This window comes from Anas platyrhynchos, chromosome 2 (genome assembly GCF_047663525.1).
Source record: "Anas platyrhynchos isolate ZD024472 breed Pekin duck chromosome 2, IASCAAS_PekinDuck_T2T, whole genome shotgun sequence".
Classification (NCBI taxonomy): Eukaryota; Metazoa; Chordata; class Aves; order Anseriformes; family Anatidae; genus Anas; species Anas platyrhynchos.
The window spans coordinates 21,275,694-21,295,993 of record NC_092588.1 but is presented as its reverse complement, the minus strand read 5'-3'; the positions used below and the strand labels follow the sequence as shown (position 1 = coordinate 21,295,993).

General features: G+C 42.1%; 1 protein-coding gene across 4 annotated transcripts in view; it reads right to left on the bottom strand.

Annotated features, from left to right (window-relative positions):
• UBR5 (ubiquitin protein ligase E3 component n-recognin 5) overlaps positions 1–20,300 on the bottom strand; it is a 77,132-nt gene that overhangs the window by 54,799 nt on the left and 2,033 nt on the right. For all 4 annotated transcript variants that reach the window (XM_072034414.1, XM_072034415.1, XM_027452555.3 and 1 more), the window contains exons 2-6: positions 5,823–5,867; positions 5,079–5,160; positions 4,817–4,893; positions 3,922–4,041; positions 1,026–1,215 (exon numbers count right to left, since the gene is read on the bottom strand). In XM_072034414.1, coding sequence (XP_071890515.1) covers positions 1,026–1,215; positions 3,922–4,041; positions 4,817–4,893; positions 5,079–5,160; positions 5,823–5,867 — 514 coding nt within the window. The remainder of the gene's footprint in view (positions 1–1,025; positions 1,216–3,921; positions 4,042–4,816; positions 4,894–5,078; positions 5,161–5,822; positions 5,868–20,300) is intronic.

Genomic DNA, 20,300 nt, shown 5'->3' with positions numbered 1-20,300 from the left:
ACCTCCAACCCTGTCTTTTTGACACTGGTTTCTCTTTCCACTGTCCTTAAAGAGGTAGCCATTTCCCCTGTTTTTCTCATTATCCTGTTTCTAAAGGCTCACCTTCAGTGGTTTCTGCAACATTTAAGTTTTTATTAGAAAACTGCAAACACAAAAGAAACTTTCTGTGAAAATCTCCTGGCTTTTACTAAGTTCGGAATTCAAAGAGAGACAGGAAGCCACTCTGCTACTGGTGTATCTGTAGATACCAAGGCTGCTAACTCCTATCTCGTGCCAGCTATGCTATAGGCCACTCAAAGCACGTGAGAGGATTATCTTCAGCCTAGTAACTAGTGTCTGTATTCTACATGTAGGCTAGCAAGTTGGTTTGAACTAAGAATTAAAATACATTCGTTACATTTTCCTTGAAAAAGAGAGAAAAATGTTGTTTCAACAAACTACTGCATCACATATCACACAACATGAAGTCTATCAGTTTATCCAGGCTTTAGCGCATTAAGAGGTAAAAGCAGAACCTGAAAATCATGTTACATTTAACTAAAAAATTAAGTGGAGGTGTCCATGAAGAAAATGCTTTAGTATTTTTAACAGATTAATTATGTTTAGTGTCCTTCATTTCAATCTAAAATGGGTATCTCCTTTTATCCAACAAGGAAAAAAAAAAAAGCCAATCTGCTCCTCCTTCCTTACACTCCCTTAAGAAACTTAACTTTATCATCTACATGCTTGGTACGATTCTCAAATACTTGACCTTCTCACTACATCTTTTATCTGCAAATGAAAACATGCTGCATTTCTCATCAAGAGTGAACATACACCTCGCCTCATTGGAAGTCTGGGAAACAAGAATTCCAATATCTAAGAGTAGCCTGTCATTCACATTATGCATTTCAGAATAAAAGCAATTCAACTGGAAGAAGTCCATCTTTTCAAATGTACACCATTATTCCTTGGAGAAAATGCAGTACTATTAAAGCACTTTCCTGTCCATATGTTTGAAAACAAGAAGCTTCTAGCTCACGTACCTGTGAAATGAGTTCCTCTGGAATGACTGATGCTGGAATCACTGGTTGCGGTTGACTCCCCAGCAGTCCAGATCCTCTATCTCGTCCTGTGCGTATAACTCTGGTCTGCCTTCGAGAATCTCGAGCTCCAGCAGATGATCTACCAGAAGATCCTCCTCCACTTCCACCAACCCCTGAACTCCAGCGACTTCTAAAAAGATTTAGAGAGAAACATAGATTTTATAGTAGCGTATTTGGGGAGATTTCAAGAAATATGGCATCAGTTTTATTAAGAGTAACTTGTAGACAGTCTCTGAAAAATACAGGAGATTGACTTCATAGGCAAATGCTATGAAAGTCTCTCTCAAAGCTAGTAATATGAACACCAGGTTAATTGACAAAGTTCTGAGATACTCTACTTTGGGCCTATGGCTACTGGTGAAATCAGCATCCCCTATGCTGCAAAGGCATGCATAAACTGACTGAACAAGCAGCTTTTTCATTTCAGTGAGTCAGTAGGTATGTTCTCCGAAACAGTATCTAAAATTCACATTAGAAGTATGTCACCTGTAGATATAAAAGCTAATTAGGTAAAAGTAATTGTCTCGCATTTTATAGTTTAAGTTAATTACTAGCATCCTGCTCTTTTCTTCTGACAAGAACCATACTGTTACAGAACTACTCAAGCATCCACCTAAGATGAGGCCCTGTCAGACATCTGCATTTTCAGGACTCTAGCCAGCAACCACACAGACAATAGCCCAATACAAGACACTAAGTAATACAATGAAGGCTTCAGCAAAAAAAAACTTGTCTGATCAGATAGAAAAAGAGCCCACAAAAATAGATAGTAGTGGGGGGGAGGGATATTTTACTTAAAATAAACTAGCTTCTAAAGGTGTGAAAGGGGGCTGAGGGAAGAGAAGTTCTTCCTACACAAAAGTTTCCAATTCAACTCTCAGCATGGAAGATGGGAGTTTAAACAAAAGCTTACATACTAGATTTCAGCAATACAGATACTTCTCTCTAAGTTATGAAGTTATAAACTGTCAGTGACAGACATGAGCGCTTTAACAGTTAAAACTCTATAAACATAACTCAAATATTCCAAGTGTGTCCTAATTTGATAATTAAGAAGTATCACAAAAACATTTTCTTTAAATTCACACTGTACTAACTGTGCATTTTACTACCTCAAGTGAGATCAGATCTGGAAAAACCCACTGACTTAACACATTGCCATTTTCAGATGTTATTTTTAGTGTAACTAAAAGCTAATTAAAATGTGGTTAAAACTGCAAGAAAACAAGGTGAAGTATTTACTATCCCTAAAAGGGAGAGGCTTCATTCCTCTACCTCTTTGAGAGGTGACCACCTTTTGAGAGTTTGGAAATCTACCGATCAACCTCAATACAAAAATGCTGTCTTCATAAAACATACTTCCCTTGTGTTTACAAAGCTTTCTTTTCATCTGGACTCCTTTCAAGGGGACTTAAATTAGCCTGAAATATTCTAACTTTCTGTTATACGACTTTAGCTTAACAGATCTATACTTTCAAAGATCTATGGAGAAAAAAAAAAAATCATTGGGACACAGCTATTCCTACTGAAGCTCCCTAAACCTAAAATAAATACAAAGAGAACTGAAATCTTTCTGCTTATCTACCATTTTTTCACATCTCTTCATTGCCCACTAGCATGAAAGCAATCTTCCAAATCCCCTGATGTGATCTAAGGATTCCACCATTGGCACATTTTCAGATTCAGGTTATTACAGCAAGTACTCCCTTCATTTAGCAGAGCAGATAGAGTATCTGCTGTTACTCTGAGTTTGGGGAGTTCTAAAACATGCAAGGGAAAGAACTTAGGAACTCTCCAGGGTTGGTCTCCTGAGCACATAGCTTCAAGTGACTTTAACTCGTTCTGCTCGGACAAAAACTCAGCACATTCCTAGTCCGCAGAAAAAAAAACCTACACTTTTGACAGCAGGTTTTTGAACATGACAGTACCAATTTGCCTTTGAAGTTTAGCAAGCAGATTTAGGTTCAGATGCCCAGGTTTCACAGGAAGTTGAGGTACAGGGTATCTTTCAGGCAACTGAACCCTCAGTGAAATCAGCTTATGTGGTAACAAACAAGAAATTTGTTTTGAAGGAAAAGCTGTAGTTCCCTTTAACAAAACATTCACATGCAGAAAATACAGTTTCTAACAGCAAGTCTCCTTACTGTGGCTAGGAACCTTTGAAAAACACGTTCAACTTCTTATAAAAGCACATAATAAATTCATAGTGATTATGTAAAGAAGATTAATTTACATTGCTATATGAAGGGACACCATCAATTTTAAAGCTAATGATAAAACGTTGAGTCTGTATAGTATATCTAGCATATAGAAAAATATAGAAAATTTTATAGGTTCTGAATGACAACTTTTTGAAATGTTTCCTTCCTATTAGTATGTGTAAGACCCCAACTAACACAAACCAGCATATTATTTGGGGCAGAGGAGAAGAAAGCAAAATAAAAACGAATACACAAGAACCTCTAAGTATACATAATGAAGACTACCTGCACAAGTACTCATTTTACTTTATGCCACTATCCTATTAGTTTAAATTGATAGTGTCCCTCCAAAAACTGCTTTTCAAAAATCGAGTAACTAAATAACATTCAGAAGAGGACAACACAGCCAAAACAAAGTTATTCTCCACACATACATGAAGAACGCTCCATATCCTAGGTCCTCAAGGGTCACTTGCATATCTGATTTTAACCAAGGTTTTTTATTATACCCTACCTACACAACTGCTGTAATTATACGTTCCCTTATACATACTGCATACAATTTATATATGTGTATACACATATACTCAAATATGGAACAAACAGATTGCAGCCTCAATCCTATCAAAACTTACCCAAGGGTGTTGCCTGCCAGTCTGCCCAGAGTTTCAGAACCAGACAGAAACCATGGGGAGTCACTAGTCCTGCCTGGCCTGGATGTCCTTCCTGCCCCTGAGCCACTGCTCAACTTTGAACTGAAAGTAAAAGATGGTAAATCAGTCACAAAACAATCCCAAATGGGTTAAGAACAAAACCTGGAATCCCAGGTCTAAATTCTCAGGGACTCAGTCTGGTAACATACCAGCTTAAGCAACACCCTTGGGGAATACTCCGAACTAATCTAACTGTATATTAAGAGGTACGCTGAGAAAAGAAAATGGAAAGCATGTCTAACAGATCGTACGTACATCAGCAACCCGTAACAGCACAGCTGCAAGTACACATTAACCTAATTAGTGATTTGAGATAGCCACTGTGCTAAGCTTTCAGTTAGTGTATATGTACAAAATGTAATTGCCAGTTGTTCTGTCTGCAGACCTGAGCCTGAGTTTGCTCCTTTGATATTAAGTAACATTTTACATCCAAATATGTTAAATAGCCCTATTAAAGAGGACTTACCTGGGCTGAAGAAAATGGATCTAAAAAGACCACTTTCAGAGTGGATTCTACGTGGGGCTTAATGCTTTAAGACAGTTTCTTTCCATGATTATTATTTTTGGTGCGGTTTGTTTGTTTCTTTAAGTTAAAGACATCCTGTCTCACTTGTTTTAGAGCCACATCTAGTATTTATTCCCTACACCAGTTTGTCAAGCTAGGCTGTTTGGCTGCATCACCATAACTATTATGCATTTACTCAAAGTACCCGTTCCAAAGGCAATCTAGTTTAAAAACAAAACAAAAACAAAAAAGCAGCCAAGCTGCTTATCCAGTTCAAAGGAATGATTTAATATGAAGAAAAGAGTTTCTTACCCATCATTATTATCAGGTTTACCCAATTCCAATCTGTCTGGCTGAACTGAAAAACCAATCCTGCAGACTCTACCATCCTATATTTAAAAACAAGAAAACCAAGTGTCCAAAATTGAAATTGCAATACAGTTACAGAAAAAAAAATACATGCAAAAACATGTCTTTGGTTGCTCAAGAAGGTTTATCAATTTGATTTTTAAAGAATTACTTTTAACTGTATGGTTTTAAGTTTGTTATTTGAACAAATTTTTGCGTAATTTACCTCAAGAAGAAATGCAGCATGATTTGGTCCCACCACACACTGTTTAATAGTAGCCTGTTCCAATACATTCAACGGGGGGTGGCTGAAAACAAAAAGTGAGCAACATATAACATTTTTAAACTTTTCAGGTCCAGAAACAAACAAACAAGCAGCACATGGAAGGAACAATGACAGCAGTGATGGTTACTGATATAAAAACATTCAAGAATGACTAAAGACGTACATCAGATGAAGCATGTGTTTTTTCTATGTTGTCTTTCCAGTCATTAAGCACAGAAATTGCAACACAAAACCTTAACAGGTGAGAGAATTATCATTTAATTTGATCATCAATAAACAATAGGGGACACACTTTAACTTAGTCATTTAATATGGAGGGTATTTAATAATTTAATATATCATAACTGAAAACAATATTTTCTTCTATGTGAAGCATTTACGGTGAGGGTGACGGAGCACTGGAACAGGCTGCCCAGGGAGGTTGTGGAGTCTCCTTCTCTGAATATATTCAAGGCCCGTTTGGATGCCTACCTGAGCAGCCTGCTCTTAGGAACCTGCTTTGGCAGGGGGTTGGACCTGATGATCTCTGAAGGTCCCTTCCAGCCCCTACAATTCTGTGATTCTGAACTTTACTACAAGTACTGAGGCTTTCTAAGGCTATTTCCGTAACAGTCCTAATTCCTGTTGGCATCATTAAAATCACCCTTTCCTAAATTACATGCAGCATCACGTAATACGTCTTACCTGTTTAAATTATATTTGTTCAGCTTCTCTGAAACTTCCCTTAATCTGGAAAAAAAAAAAAAGAAACAAGAAATGAAGCCTCTATTGTATAAAACATCCACTTAGCTGGCACATTTACAACATAATTTTGTTTGGTAGAGATACTTCAACATATAACGCATTGATTAAACTGAACATCTAATCCCAGATTTAACTATTAACAGCCAAAATTCATGACACTACAGCAGGGGACTGAAAGAGCATTTCAGTCATTATGGCAACCACTTACCACCAGATTTAATCAAGCTTGATCTAAATTCTACCTGGTGTCGGGAGACAACATCACAAATGGATGGTGTTCAGCTTCAAGTCAAGTTTTTGTTTGAGGTTTTATTTTATTTTAGAGTTTTACCCTTCCATCTGCTACCTTGCTACAACACCCATATTTTCTTGTATTTTTATGTGTTTTGCAACTCACCAGCAAACAAGGTGCCCTGTTACAACCGTTTACAACTTTACACACAAACTAAACAGATGAAGCCATGAGTTTTAGTTGTAGATATGTTTCCTTGTACTAAGTTTCAAGTGCAAGTTTCAGACAAAATTACCATTTTCTGAAGAATCCAAGTATACGGCATGTCAGAGCCAAAAATAGAGCAGTAAGTTCCTCAAAACATATGAGATTGAAAAATATGCACAAAAGACAGCACCAAAATGGACAAACAACGAACTCTGACAAGTAGAAAAATAAATTAAAGAAGATTCACTACCTTATATAGGGTTACCTAAAACATCAACTTTACCAAGATGGAATCTCTTTCCTAAAGTACTTCCAACTCACTTTTATGGTATCTCACCAAACAGACGATCAGAACCTGAAATCTGGCCAACCCACATCTGCTTAGAGGATGCAGTGTCCAAAAGTAGAAACCAGCAGTGTAACTTCTGCCTTTATCACTCACTGCCTTAGAAAAGATCCCCTCATAATAAAAGGGGAAACTCTGGCTCCCGTCTTCCCGAACGTGAGAAGGGATCTGAAAAAGCCCCTGAACAGCTTCCAAATTTAGCAAGAATATTTGTATTACAGAGACTAAATCAAGAGATGAACCCTGTGAATAAAGAAAGATCTTCCTAATAAAGTAAATAAAATCCGATCTTGTTTTTGCCAGGTTTACCCTAGTGTTTCACAGATCATCTTGATCAGCAACCCCTTTGTAATTAGACAATTGATATCGATGGAAATAACTCTCATACAAGCACAAGGTGAAAAGACCACTGTGAAAAGAGAGCAGGAAAGGGGTGAACGTGCTTAGAGCCAGCCTTGGCTATCCCAGCCACGCTGCTGTCTGTAAGGAGGCATTTTACCATCCACATTTGTGGCCACAGCTACTTCACACAGGAAAGTATTAAGGTTCTTTGAAGGCCACCCACAAAAGGAAGATACAGACCACAAGCTTCACATGCAACAGGTACAGAAGGTACCCCGTAAGAGTGATTTACTGTGGAAGAACACCAAATGAAATCCCAAAGATGAATGTTATGTAGCCCACAGCACACTGTAAGGCTCTGTGAAGCCAGCAGGGTCTGCTGCATAATACAAAGGTTAAACATCCCTGAAGCTTCATGTCTTAACTGTGTTACCTAACAGTTCCCCAGGAATCTGGAGCAGTTTTCCATTAACATTACTCCTCTTAGCCAAGATGAGTGGGAAAACCTACCTTTAAGGTCACTGCACTGACTGTAAGGAAAGCTGGCAGCAAACAAGGCAGCTCTGCACTGGAAACGGTACTAGGCTGGTCTACGAGCAACATTTAAAGTTTCCTTATCTGAGTTTTAGTCATGCTCAGCCTTTGTGACAGAAAAAGACAAATTTTTGAATTTGTAAGAAATCACATTACTACATATTAATGAAGTGTCAGGGAATCAGCACACTCCGAAAGCCAAGAGCTGTGCACTCTGTGAAACTCAGTGATGCCCATCTGAAGAGAGTAGGTCTACCTGCAACACAGATCAAGAGATGGGGCATTATTGAGAAGAGGCTGCTGTCAACGTTTATTGGGAGAGCTAAGAAGGCTATACACTACAATACTGGAAGTACCAAACTTGCAGAAATCCTTCAATGTCTTACACAGCTGCTGTAACAGCAGAGTTACCAAGTACGGCGTTGAGGCCTGAAGATCCAGACTCGAACTTGACACAGAGCACAAGTAAGAAAAGGAGCAGTTTGGTGCTGTCCCTGCTGAGCTGCTCCATTCATCCCCATCCTCCTCAGTCGTGCTGCCACCACTATCTGTGCTAACACCACAATCACTGAATTAAAGCAGCTGAAAAATACGAGTAAAGCAGAAAGATGTGTTCATACATACTGTGCAGAGAATATGTTTGGGCAAATAAAAATTCTAAATATTTATTTTTTTTAAATAAATGTTTCCTGCAGCTATCCGTGTCTCCTTGCATGGTATCGTGCTGCAGGTCCTCTGCAGGACAAATACCAGACCTGCCTTTAAGATCAGGCTGATCTTGACAGCGGGATTTGATAATTCCTACTGACGATGCACCAGAAGAAGAAACAAAGGCAGAGCCAATTCAATCAATTCTTGCATTAAGGAATGCCAACACTGAGACCTTTTATTCGGTTTCTTTCTGTGGTTAAAAACTCATCTCTGATGTGAATGGCCAGAGAGGTTAAGCTTTTAAAAAAAATCTCATTAAAGGCAATTAAACCATTTCAAAGGATAAAGTCGGAAGCACCACTTATTTCACTTACAAGCGGATTTTGGGGGAAACACACTAGACAAAAAGTTCAGTGATGATGGCTTCTGTGTTAAGAAACACATTCTGTAAGTATCCCAACCAAAATTCATGCAGAATCAGTTGTGAGGAGAAACAAGTCAATTTATCCGAGCTTGAGCCCAAAAGGGATTTCTTTTATTTCAATTTTAGCAGCTAGAGCTTCTCCGAACTGATGAGAAAAGAAAGGAGCTGTGCTCTAACTACACAATCAAAGAGGCTCCGGATCAGGATTACAAGAGCTCAGACTTCACAAGTGACAGATCCACGCATCAGAAGGTGTTATTTCTCCCCAAGTCCACTTACTTACACTTTGAGAGTTTATCTAACGAGCCATCCTTCTGCCTTGTCTTGCTGTTTAAAACCAAGTAAAGCTCAGAAATGGAAGAGAGCTGAAGAGCAAACTCAATCCAAAGCACCAAGTGCTTTACAGGAATACTGAACACTTCAAAGCGATTTCAGCCTACTCAAACAAGTGCTTAAAATCCACCACATTAGCCAAACGCTGTTTCACAACTTCAATCCAATTTGTAAGAATGGAGATTTTCTGTTTTAAATTAGGCAGGCTGTCCGAGAAGTTTATTTATTAAGACACTGTAAACTTACAGGGCACGTGCTCACCATGCTCAGCTTCCAAAGGACGTACCTGGCCAGTCACCCTCCGGGAATACTCATCCTTCACGAGCACTTCCAGCACACCAGAAACAGCTCACAGCACCACAAACCCACCAGAGGAAATAAGCAGGACTTTTACTGCTCTCAGACTTCAGAACTGTTCAATGTGTCAGAAAGCTCAGTCACAAGAAGAAACACACACCTACATTTTCTATCCCCACTGAAAATCTGCTGGCAAGTAGCATAAAAGCATGGTGCACTGTAAACAGAAATCTCACCTGGTAACTGTAGGAGGATTTGCATAGTTTTCCCCTCAAAAGCTTATTTGCTGTTGAATAACAGCAACAAAAAATATTTCTAGGTGCTGGTATCTAATCTGCATGTTTTGCGGTTTTACTCAAATAATAGCGTTTTTGGCCCATCTATTTAAAAGAATGAAAATAAATTCCACCATCTCAGAGACTAATTTCTTTGCTGCCATAAAGCAAGCTGCTTTCCATTTGACTTAGCAGCTTCCAACTAAATTTTTAAATGTCAGCTAGGTCTTTAAAGAGCACACAGTAAAAATCACTGAAGCGAAACAACCCAAACAAAGGATTTAACTACGGAGATGTAAAAGAAGATGTGAACATGCCGCATGTCTCCAGAAAGAAGGAAGCCTTTCTGTACTTGGCGAGGAGCGCTGCAGAGTCCCAGACATGGTATTTAGACGATTCTCTTGGATTTTCTTTCCTGAAGTTGCTCCTTTACAGCCGTAAAAAGCTCTTCATGCACTCTGAACAAGGTTAAGGTATCAGGCAAGGCCACACTGTAAGGGCTTCCCTAACCTCAGTGCCACGTGGTGACAGCAAGGGTTAGAGGAGGAAAAGGAAAGGGACATCTAAACTAATGGGTGTGATGAACCACTCCAAGTAGAGGAATGCAAAATCGAATTAACGCAGCCCTGATTGCCATGCCAAATCTCTGAAATGCCGCAGCTTCATAAAGAGGCTGCCTGCCACAGTTCCCGTACCAAATGCCCTACTCTTGGCACAGAAGAAATAAAGGTGAAAGATCTCCACCACCAACCAGCAAGGGGTGGCAGAGCAGTGGTGCGAAGGCAGGTACGGACCCTGGATCACCAAAATAAAGACATCAGACACCAAAGTTGTGCCACTCACAGTAATCGGCTGCAGCACAGCCCATGTGCGGTTCCGCTGTCCTTGCTCCATTCCCAGAAACGAGAGAAGCACTCAGCTATTGCGTGCTGCTCAGGAAACCTCTGAGCTGCAAATTGTTATCACGCAAACTGTTATCGCGCGGAAAAGCGTCACTGGGTGTCTTCTCGCAATCCTTCTGTCAGCCAAAGCTGGTCACTGCCACAAACAGGAAGAAAACAAGGCAGCTGAGGGGCCCGGCTACCAGCTAGCCTGTATTCTGTCTCCAGGGCCTTACAGAAAATGGCTCCCAAACCTGATTATCCAGGACTGTCAGTTTGATGGATAAAGGCAGTGCTGATGGTTTAATAACCCGCCCTGGAACAACGGTACCACACGGTGCTGAGTCAGTAAGCGCTAACAGAAAGCTAATGTGGCAAACAGAGAGCAAATGACTCCCTCTGAGGTCCCTGCAACACCACTGGAAAGCAGAAATCTGGGGGGAGGAGGGTGCAGATACACCACAGGTGATGCTGTCACCCAGAGGGACCTCGGCAGGCTGGAGATGGGCTGACAGGAACCTCGGTATGTTCAACAAGAAGTGCAGAGTCCTGCACCTGGGGAACAGAAACAACCCCAGGCAGCAATACTCACTGGGGGCCATGCTGCAGGAAAGCAGATTGACAGAAAAGGACCTGAGGATCCTGGTGGGCACCACGTTGAACAGGGGCCAGCAGTGCATCCTTGCAACAAAGGGTAATTAGGAGGAACGGTGCCAGGAGGTCAAGAAGGGATCCTTCTCCTCTAGTCAGCACTGGGGATGCCACACCTTGAGTGCTGTGCCTAGTGCTGGGCTCCCTCAGTGCAAGAGAGACATGGACACACTGAGGACAGCCCCATGGAGGGCCTGGAGCCCCCCTCCTGTGAGGAGAGGCTGAGAGCTGGGACTGCTCAGCCTGGAGAAGAGGAGGCCCAGGGGATCCCATCACTGTACACCCAGGACAGGAGGCCCTGGGCACAACCTGGCCCCCAGAAGGCTCCCCCTGAGCACCAGGAGCCCTTCTGTGCTGTGCGGGTGACGGAGCCCTGGCACAGGCTGCCCAGAGGCTGTGGGGTCTCCTCCTTGGAGCCCTTCAGCAGCCGCCTGGACGTGGTGCTGGGCACCCTGCTCTGGGTGTCCCTGCTTGGCCACGGGTGGCACCGGCTGGCTCCAGAGGGCCCTCAAAAACTCTGGGATTGTGAGGAGTTTTTCCTTTCAGGACACTTGAAGGATCAATCATCAGCAGGATGATTTTGTCACTGAAAAGCCAGGAGTTCTCATTTTGCTGTAGGGGCAAATCCCTGTAAGGACAGTGGCTTAGGGAAAAAAAAAATATAATACACTGAGGAGTGTGAGAACCATTTGAGAAGTAGCATTTAGACAAAACAAAAATACTCGTGGGTACTAAGACATCCAGATGGAGTTACTCTACCGAGAAAAAACCCTCCAGTAGGACCAGAGGACAGCCACCTGTTGGACTTGTGAAAAGCAGCACAGGTTTGCCTGAACTCGATGCCTCTGATTAACGATGAGTTGCCTGGATGTGATTGACCAGTTCCTCTAGTTCAAATTTACTTAGACCCCTTCCTCATATTTATCATTGATGTGACACCTGAGAACACGACCTTCTGAACAATAACTGCAAAAAGTGCAAAGCACGGCCGTAAACTAGCTCGAGAGGAGCAGAAGGTCAGTCACACTGCTTCAATAAGCAAACACCCCTGCCCTAAAATAGCTACGGCCCAGCACAGCCCCCTTCTGCAAACAGCTGTAATAAAAAGACTGAATACAAACAGAAAGAAATCAGAAGTGGTAAGATCCTGACAGGAGCCGCACACCTACACATGTTGGTATTTAGTACGGTATTCAGAGGACTTTGTAGGGAAGGAGACATAGATCTGCAGGTTGCCTCGATGCCTAGGAGTTTCTGTGAGGGAAAAAAAGGAAAGACTCATGCTACAGGAGAAGGAATAACATCGGATTGAGGCAAATTCAGTGACAGCAGACTTCCAAAAATATGGGTTGTAGATTCAGGCAACACAAGACACAAATATGTTCTCTCGTGTAGAATGCATCAAGTCATCATTTCGTGCTGCCAGGCTCTGTTCACCTGCACAAAGTCCCTGTAGTTGCTCCGAATTTCTGTTTAACATTTAGCACGAGGCTGTTTCCTCAGCCAGAAGGCCATTAAAAGCTCAACGACTGAACCAACTCCCTCAGCTGGGTGTGAGCTCCCCATCTGAGGACAATGCAAGCTGTAAACTATTCAGTTACCCGTCATTTCAGCAAGCAAATCCTGCCGTGACAGTAAAATGTGGAGTGGGAATTCAGAACCTCGTGGTTTAATTCAAGGATACTTGAAAAACATCCACGTTAAATAGCAGGAGGCAGTATTGAAACGTTAAGAAACATGCAACTGCTGTCTCCCAACACGTGGCTAGGAAGCTACCAAAAAAAAATACCTGGCTAGTGTAAAATATTAGGATTTTTTTTGTGTCTGGTGGTGTTAGATTGCTAAAGGTCCTTCAAGAGTTCCTTATGAGCCACCACAGGGGCTGCGTATTTACCACCGTGGAGGCTTAAAAGCAGCAAAGCCAGCTTCTGGGCTGACTTGTGGCTTCCGTGGGAACCCAAGTCATGATCTCTGCACCCCTGCATTAAGCTTTTTGAAGCCATGACCACTATGTGCAATGTCAGATAATGAATGGCCTTTGATAAGGACGTTCAAATGCTACAAAAAAAAAAAAAGGTAAAAATTTGTTGAATTTTTAAGTACTTTTTGTCTTGGCTAGTTGTAGCGCTATGGAAGGATAATTTAGCAAGTCCAGTCCTTTACTTGCCAATTCCTCATATTTGAAGGCCTAAAACCTTCAGCCAAAACTCTGGTGCCACAGCAGGACCTGCGCGTTGCATTCCCAAGTTGCTAAAAACTGCCTTTAAAAACCATGAAGCTCTCCTCACGCTGTACTTTCTTCTACCAAACACACAACTTCAAAACCTTCCCCTCAGTCACTGTGTCTTTGATTTAGGTAGGAACAGAACGAGACCTGGCATAGGGAATAGAAAGCAAGCACCATGCCAGAAAAACAAGAGCCAAATCGCTGTCAGATGCACACCGTAGGCAAAATAACTCAAAAGAAAACCCAGCTTTTGAGGTGCGGAGCTCCTCACAATACCTTTTTTTATTTTTTTTTCCACTGCTGAAAACAGATTTGCTTTTCTCCATCTGTCTGTACCGCAGCCACAAAACTCCAGGTGCTTCCCCTCAGCCTAACCAGCATTTTGGTTCCCCTGCAAGAGCTCCTGAAGCAGCACGCTGGGTACCTCCTACTTCACGTTTTGCCTGCGGCCATACTATTTCAGGTAACAGACCTGCCCGATGCTGAGCCACAAGGGATCGAAATAACACTTCAGCTGCTCCTGCCCAGCCAGCACAGGGCAATCCCAGGCACGGTGTGTTTTGCCTACCTGATCTGACCCCACAACAGCAAGGTTTGCATCACTGGAGTGTTATTCAGGTCCTTTACATCCCTGTTCTGGAGATAGGTTTTGCCAAAGTCAGCAAACTGCATAAATAAGTGGGTGAAGGGGAGACAGACACTGTAATTATTATGATTTTAAGTATGGTCAAAGCTGAACACAAGAGTTTTGACAACCTTAAGAGACAGATCTTTGTCATTAAAGGTCAGACAACCTAGTTCTATGAAAACCTTTTTTTCAAGAAAAGTATTAAAAGCAGTAAATTCTTTTTTCCAAGAACCCTTATGGATATTTACTAGATAGAAAATAAATGTATCTCTGATCATTTTCAGGTGGACAGAAAAGCAGAATGCCACGTTATAAGTGAAAGAATAAACACTGAGATATGTTCAAGCAAAATTATTTTGCAAGATGAAAGAGTAAGGTTTAGGTCTCTCATTCAACTACATTCACATGGGTAACTATTTTTCAGTCACATTTTTGGTAAAAAAACAGCGTAGCAGAAATATTTGTCCGTAAGTCTACGTCAGAGTCCATATATTTAAGATCCATCTTGAAAAAAATGAGATCCATCTTTGAGAAAAAATGCTGTTTTAACACAGGCTTGGCTTGAACCAGTCAACTACTACTTCCACACAGCATGAAAAAAGACAAAAATGAGAATCCAGCTTGAGCTGGAGATGATGGCAAACACGCTGCAGAAAGCAATGCCACAAAACCCTGCGCACAGAGCACCCAAGTTTCTTTTGGGGCTATTTTCTAGCGAATTGGAAAAGTGCAGCTGTACGGGTATCATCATCCCAGAATACTCAAGGTATTTCTAAACATCCACAATGCTGATCAGTGTGTGAAAGAAAAAAAAAAAAAGCACAGCCCCCACACAACCAAACAAAACACATCCCCTCTAATGTTTTGGGGTTTTGTTTTGTTGATTTTTTTTGTTTTTTTCTTTTTTTTTTTTTGTCTGAAGACATAATTTCTTAGGATTGTGAACCCCCCCAGCAGCCTCCGTACTCTCATCTGTTGAGTTGCGTTACCGATGTCACAAATGGAGCTGGCAGACCTCGCGGCTGGCAATAAAACAGCAGTGACAGTTCGTAGCTCCAACACGGCCGCCTTCCAAAATAGCATTAATCAGCTGAATGTTTTCAGTTTTTAGTCCACATTCTTTATGAAAATGCCATACTCTAAAGTTAAATCAGAAACACAAAGGAGCGGAGCTATTTCAGAACATCTTCTCTGATACAAGGTAGTAACTGGCTTACCGGAGAAGAAAAGCTGCCCAAAATAAAACTGCAGCGAACACGCATGTAATCTCTTTTGGGATGCGAATTATTTGAGAAGTCTCCAAGAGACACCTTATGGCGTAACATTAATGGGCTCGGGCTGACAAAAATAGGCGATGAGACAAAACACAGAATGCTGTGTTAAAGAGCATTTTTAGCACTGCAACAAAATCTTGCTGGGGTGTTGAAAACGGGTGGCAAGTTCACACTCAAAGCTTTTCTGTACCGATATGATTTAGTACTGTAAAGCATGCTGCGCTTTAACGCACAGCAGCGGAGATTTTCTGGAAGACAGGGTGAAACATTTACTGTCACCAATTTTGCTGGCAGCGGCAATGCGAGTTTCGAGAGGTAGGCAAAGATCTCCAAGACAGCAAAAATTCAGTGCTTACATCACTCCTCAACGGGATCCAAGCCAGTTATTTTACAGAAACGTGGATGCCCACTGTGTCCACCTTACAGCCTTCTGCTCACTACTTCAGCATGTCCGCAGAGCATACGACTGGCAAATCTCATACCTCTGTGTGACCGAGGCAGTACCTGTTCTCTCTCAAAGATACAGAAGAGCTCTTTAATTTGAAACAGAGCAGTTAATTTTCCCTGGAGGGGAAGGGTAAGAGAGAAATAGGCAGTATTGGTTGACTTTTTTTAAGCAAAGACTTTTTAAGAGTACAGAAATTATGATTAAAATAATACTATGCTAAGAAAAACGAAGAGCTTATGGTCTGAAAGCTGGGTAATTGTTGCTGTAGTAGCCTCATCGATGCTGTGACCATCCTCATTTACACTGCCAGGCTCACAGTATTGCACAAAAACACCTTGAAAATCTCTATTTTCATGCTTAATTCAATACTTTTTTCTCCTAACTGTTCCCTCCCCATTTAAAACCTTCCAGCCACTGCAAGCAAGCCTTGTTCCCACATTCTCCCTAGGGCACGTACAGGTGCCTACTGCTGCAGTCTTCTATAGGAAGATGTTACCAAGAGCCAAACCTTTGCTGGGCTTCACTGAATTTAAGTTTAAAAGACGTAAATTTGTGCAGCAGAGAAGCCCAAGTAGTTTTTCTGTCTGGTTTTATCTCAGTTAAAGCAGCCGTTGAGTGGATGCAGGAAAAGCCAGAACTTTTTATAGGGAACACCTTGCAAATTTAACTACCTAGGCAGCCGTCAGTGCGCTCGCTGCAATCAAAGCTACTTTGAAGTCCCCTCCCCTTCTTGATGCAATTTTCAAATGCAGACTGCAGCCCGCTTCATTTAAGCCGAGGACAATTAACCGTGCCATAACAGTAAAAACAGAGCTCTGACACCCTGCAAAGCCTGCCACGATTAGGTACATCCCTCTTTTTTTCCCTCAAGTGTTAAGGAACTTCTGACACAGTGTAATTGGGCACGGAACAGTTATCTGCTCAAACTTTAGAAAGTTTAAGGAAGAACATGTAATATGCACTGATTAAAGCCATATGGCTTAATTACATATTTATGACAGACATCTTGTTCTAGCTGCCACTGAGAATACTTTTGTAGTATTTAATAAACACATTCTGTACCAAAGTTACCCTAAAAGTATGCTGTTGCAGGTTGAAAGCTGTAATCAAAGAAGTAGAACATGAACGTTGTTGACTGATACCAAAGAAAACTAAGAGTTAAAAAGGTTTTCTTGCAGCTGTCACGCGCTGCTCTCCTTAAAATACAACTATTCAGATGTGATCCCGTTAATCTTACTTAATTATTGATCTATTCAACAAAAACGCCTGAACTCCACAGCTGATCTGAAGAGGGAAAAGAGACAACGTTTGTGCCCCAATTGCTATTTTACCAAATTCCTCGTGACTGCTCACAGCCACTCTCATCTCGGATCACTCGCAGTACAGTGTCACATTACAGTAGCCAAAATAAACTCGCTGCTTTCAAAATGGAAGGACCTCAGTCCTGCTTCCTCTTCCCTCCTACTCTCCCTCGTACAGCACTTTTTAAAAATGCTTTTTTTTTTTTTTAAACCCATCTATTCTGATGCTCACCCACCCAGGAACATCTGCTGGCCTATGGGTAAGGAATCTCAGACAATCAATCAGATATGAAAAGTTAATTGGCTCATAGGAAAATTTTCAACAGCTAGTGAAAAATTGGCCTTGGAAGTATGCGTATATGCAATTTAAAGTTTTTGAGCTGTTTTAACAGAAGTTCCATTAGTCAGAGGGCAGAAGCAACCACATTTCTGTTTATCAACAAAATTAGAATCAAGCTGCCTAAAAACAAAAAGTCTGATCTCAGATTTCTTATTCTGATCTACTGAAGAAGGTCTCACATATTCAATAAAGTAAACCTGCAGGCCGAATTTCTACAGAAGATACTAAATTGATTAATAAATGAAGATACGAAATTGGACTGAAGGAGATGCTCAGCTTCCCAAATCATCACCCTTAAATAACAACATAGAAATAAAGAGATGAAATCTTAACGCCCTGCTTCTTAATGTGTGAACCACGTTGGTGGTACAAACCGTTTGACACACCTCAAAGCTTTCATTTAAAAAAAAATGAAATAAATCAGCACATCTCCTGTTACTAAAGTCTCATGGAGCAACCAAGTCCCAGAACCCAAGCACTACGTTAGCGATGGCTTCCCCGTAATCAAACCTCAGTCCATCCATCTCTGTTTGAGGCAGGCTGACTTCAGCTTTGCTACAATAGATTAGGAAACGCTTTAAAGCACGCCAAAATAAATCACTTGAGCTACAAGTATGCGCACAGAAGGCTGCAGTGCCGCATGCAGCTCAGAGGTTTTCTATTTCAAACCAAGCCAGACGATCCCTTCTCCCCCAGCCCTGAGCAGCAATGAGGAGTTTATGCCGGGGCTGCCTCCTCGCCAGGAGAGGACGGGGTCTCCCAGTAGGCCGGTGGGTGTAGAGGATGGAGCTGTGGGATACCCAAAACCTCGTTACCGGGCGCATTCCCTCCCCACGTGCAGTTCCTGCAGGCGTTTGGGGCCGGGACAGCAGCTCCACATCCCCGCTGGCTCCCCGCACAGAACCACACCACGCCCTGCCCCAGCTCCGTCCAGCAACATCTGCTGGGGATTTTTAACCGATTTGCTCATCAGTAAAGGCAAAGAATAGGGAAGAATCGGCTGGAGCAGCAGCCCACACAGCCACTGCTCTCTTACCCATCACCGTGCCAATGATGCTTTCGTGCACGTGAGCGAGGAGACACAGACTAGAAGGACGCGTCCTTGCCAGGTGCTTTTTCTGTGGAAATTGGTTGTCAGATGGTTTTAACACGGATGTAAAGCACCCTAGCTAATTTTACTTATTTTAGGCCATGCCTAAACTGAAGCATTCAAATAACAGAGCAAGGCACTGAACATACTAAGGCAAAACAAACTCCCTTAGGAGCAGGAGATCCCTTCCTTCCCCCAGCACGGCTGCAGGCAGGCACTCACTGCAGCTGTGAGTGAACTTTGTCACATCGCTGCGAGAGAACCGACTGCGTGCCACTCACCTGAACTGCAAAACACTCCCTCTTTAACCACATTCACCGGGTCTCATCTTCACAGGGGAAGGAAGAAAGGACATTACCCATACATCAATAATAACCACTTCAAAAATGACATCTTCCCCTATCTGTGCCACCACTTCAATGGCTTAGCTGATGGTAATTTTCTTAGTGCAAGGTAAAAACACAAAGCAAAGCCTCCAGACAAGCCCCATCCCCAACGGGGAGCTTGTCTAGGGAAAGCCACGAAGCGTAATGCGAGGAGCACGGCTCCCATTCCACAGAGCAGCAGGTTGAGCTGCTCCTGGGAGGTTTCCTAACAGCCACGAAATAGTTATTGGCTATGGTTACACCCACTTCCTACCCAACATAAAAATTAAAAAAAAAATAACATTTTCTAAGACAGAGCTATCGATGAAGTTGGGCATTAAGCTTCCTTTACAAGGCACAAAGTCCCCAACTCTGAAACATACCTGGAGTGGGGTGGATAACCCATACAATATATTTAACACGCACTGCAGTAGAAGCTGGGCTTCTCTTTTTCAGAGGTGACAGCAATTATTTACAACCCAAATACTTCACAGAGCCTTACTGCAGGCCATCCCTGATATTTCTCCCACTAAACTTTCCATATTCACTTTGCAGAGAAATGGTTCAGGGGAAGAGCTCCAAGTTACCTACCCTTCCTAAATAAACTTAGAGGAAAAGGTTTAATTACTTCAGCTCATCCAAAACGAAAGTTCAGCCTGTTACCCGTTTCAAAAAGTGAAATCTAAGACAGCTTCAGGAGTAAATATAACCTTGGACTCGGTGAGCTTTCTCCAGCACACCTAGCTTCCAGACATCTGGATGAGCACCACGGAGAAGCCAACATTGCTTCAAGTAATTTGAGAGAGGTCTAATAACTACCACGAAGGCAGAGCATTAAGTGTTCTCAAAAATACTAGTTAAGCACTTTCCGACGGTGCGCGCCCGCGTTTGGGAGCCTTCCCAATTATTCGCGGTTCTACAGTTACTTTTTCTTCTGCTCTTCAGTGCTGTGCTGCTCTCCGAGTCGCTGCTGAGTAAGAGGGGTAACTACAGACACTGAAAATAGAAAAAAACTGCAGAACGGAGTGACACAAACTGCACCAAATCAAACTGAGAACAGCTACTTCCTTGTATTTTGGAGAGCGTAGCAGCTCTTGAAGAACAGGATGCTTTCCAAACACAACCCGTCCACTGCAGACATCCACACTGATTACCGCTAAGTGTAGCGAGTACTTTCGGATAAAAATTCACACCAGCACTGCACTAATAAATCCCTTGTGCTTTAAAATGTGATTACTGCACTCCTGAAAGCAATACGGCCGACCACGTTCGACGCACGCTCCTAATGAACACGCACAACGCAGAACTAGAGCCCCAAAATCGGATTTTGAGCAGCAATTATCATGCTGAACGGAGACAGAAAAAAAGCAACTGGGAATACTGACCACGACCTGCAGCACGGCCTCAAAAAGCCTACGGAGGGCAAGGAGGGAAAGAAACAGAGCCTGGAGATGTTCCAGGATTCCAACTTCCATGTGTATATGATGTGAAAATTCATTCAGCTGTCCTGATCCTAATCTCTATTGACAGAACTGCAATAGGCAACAACGCTGATAGAATTGAGCTGGCATT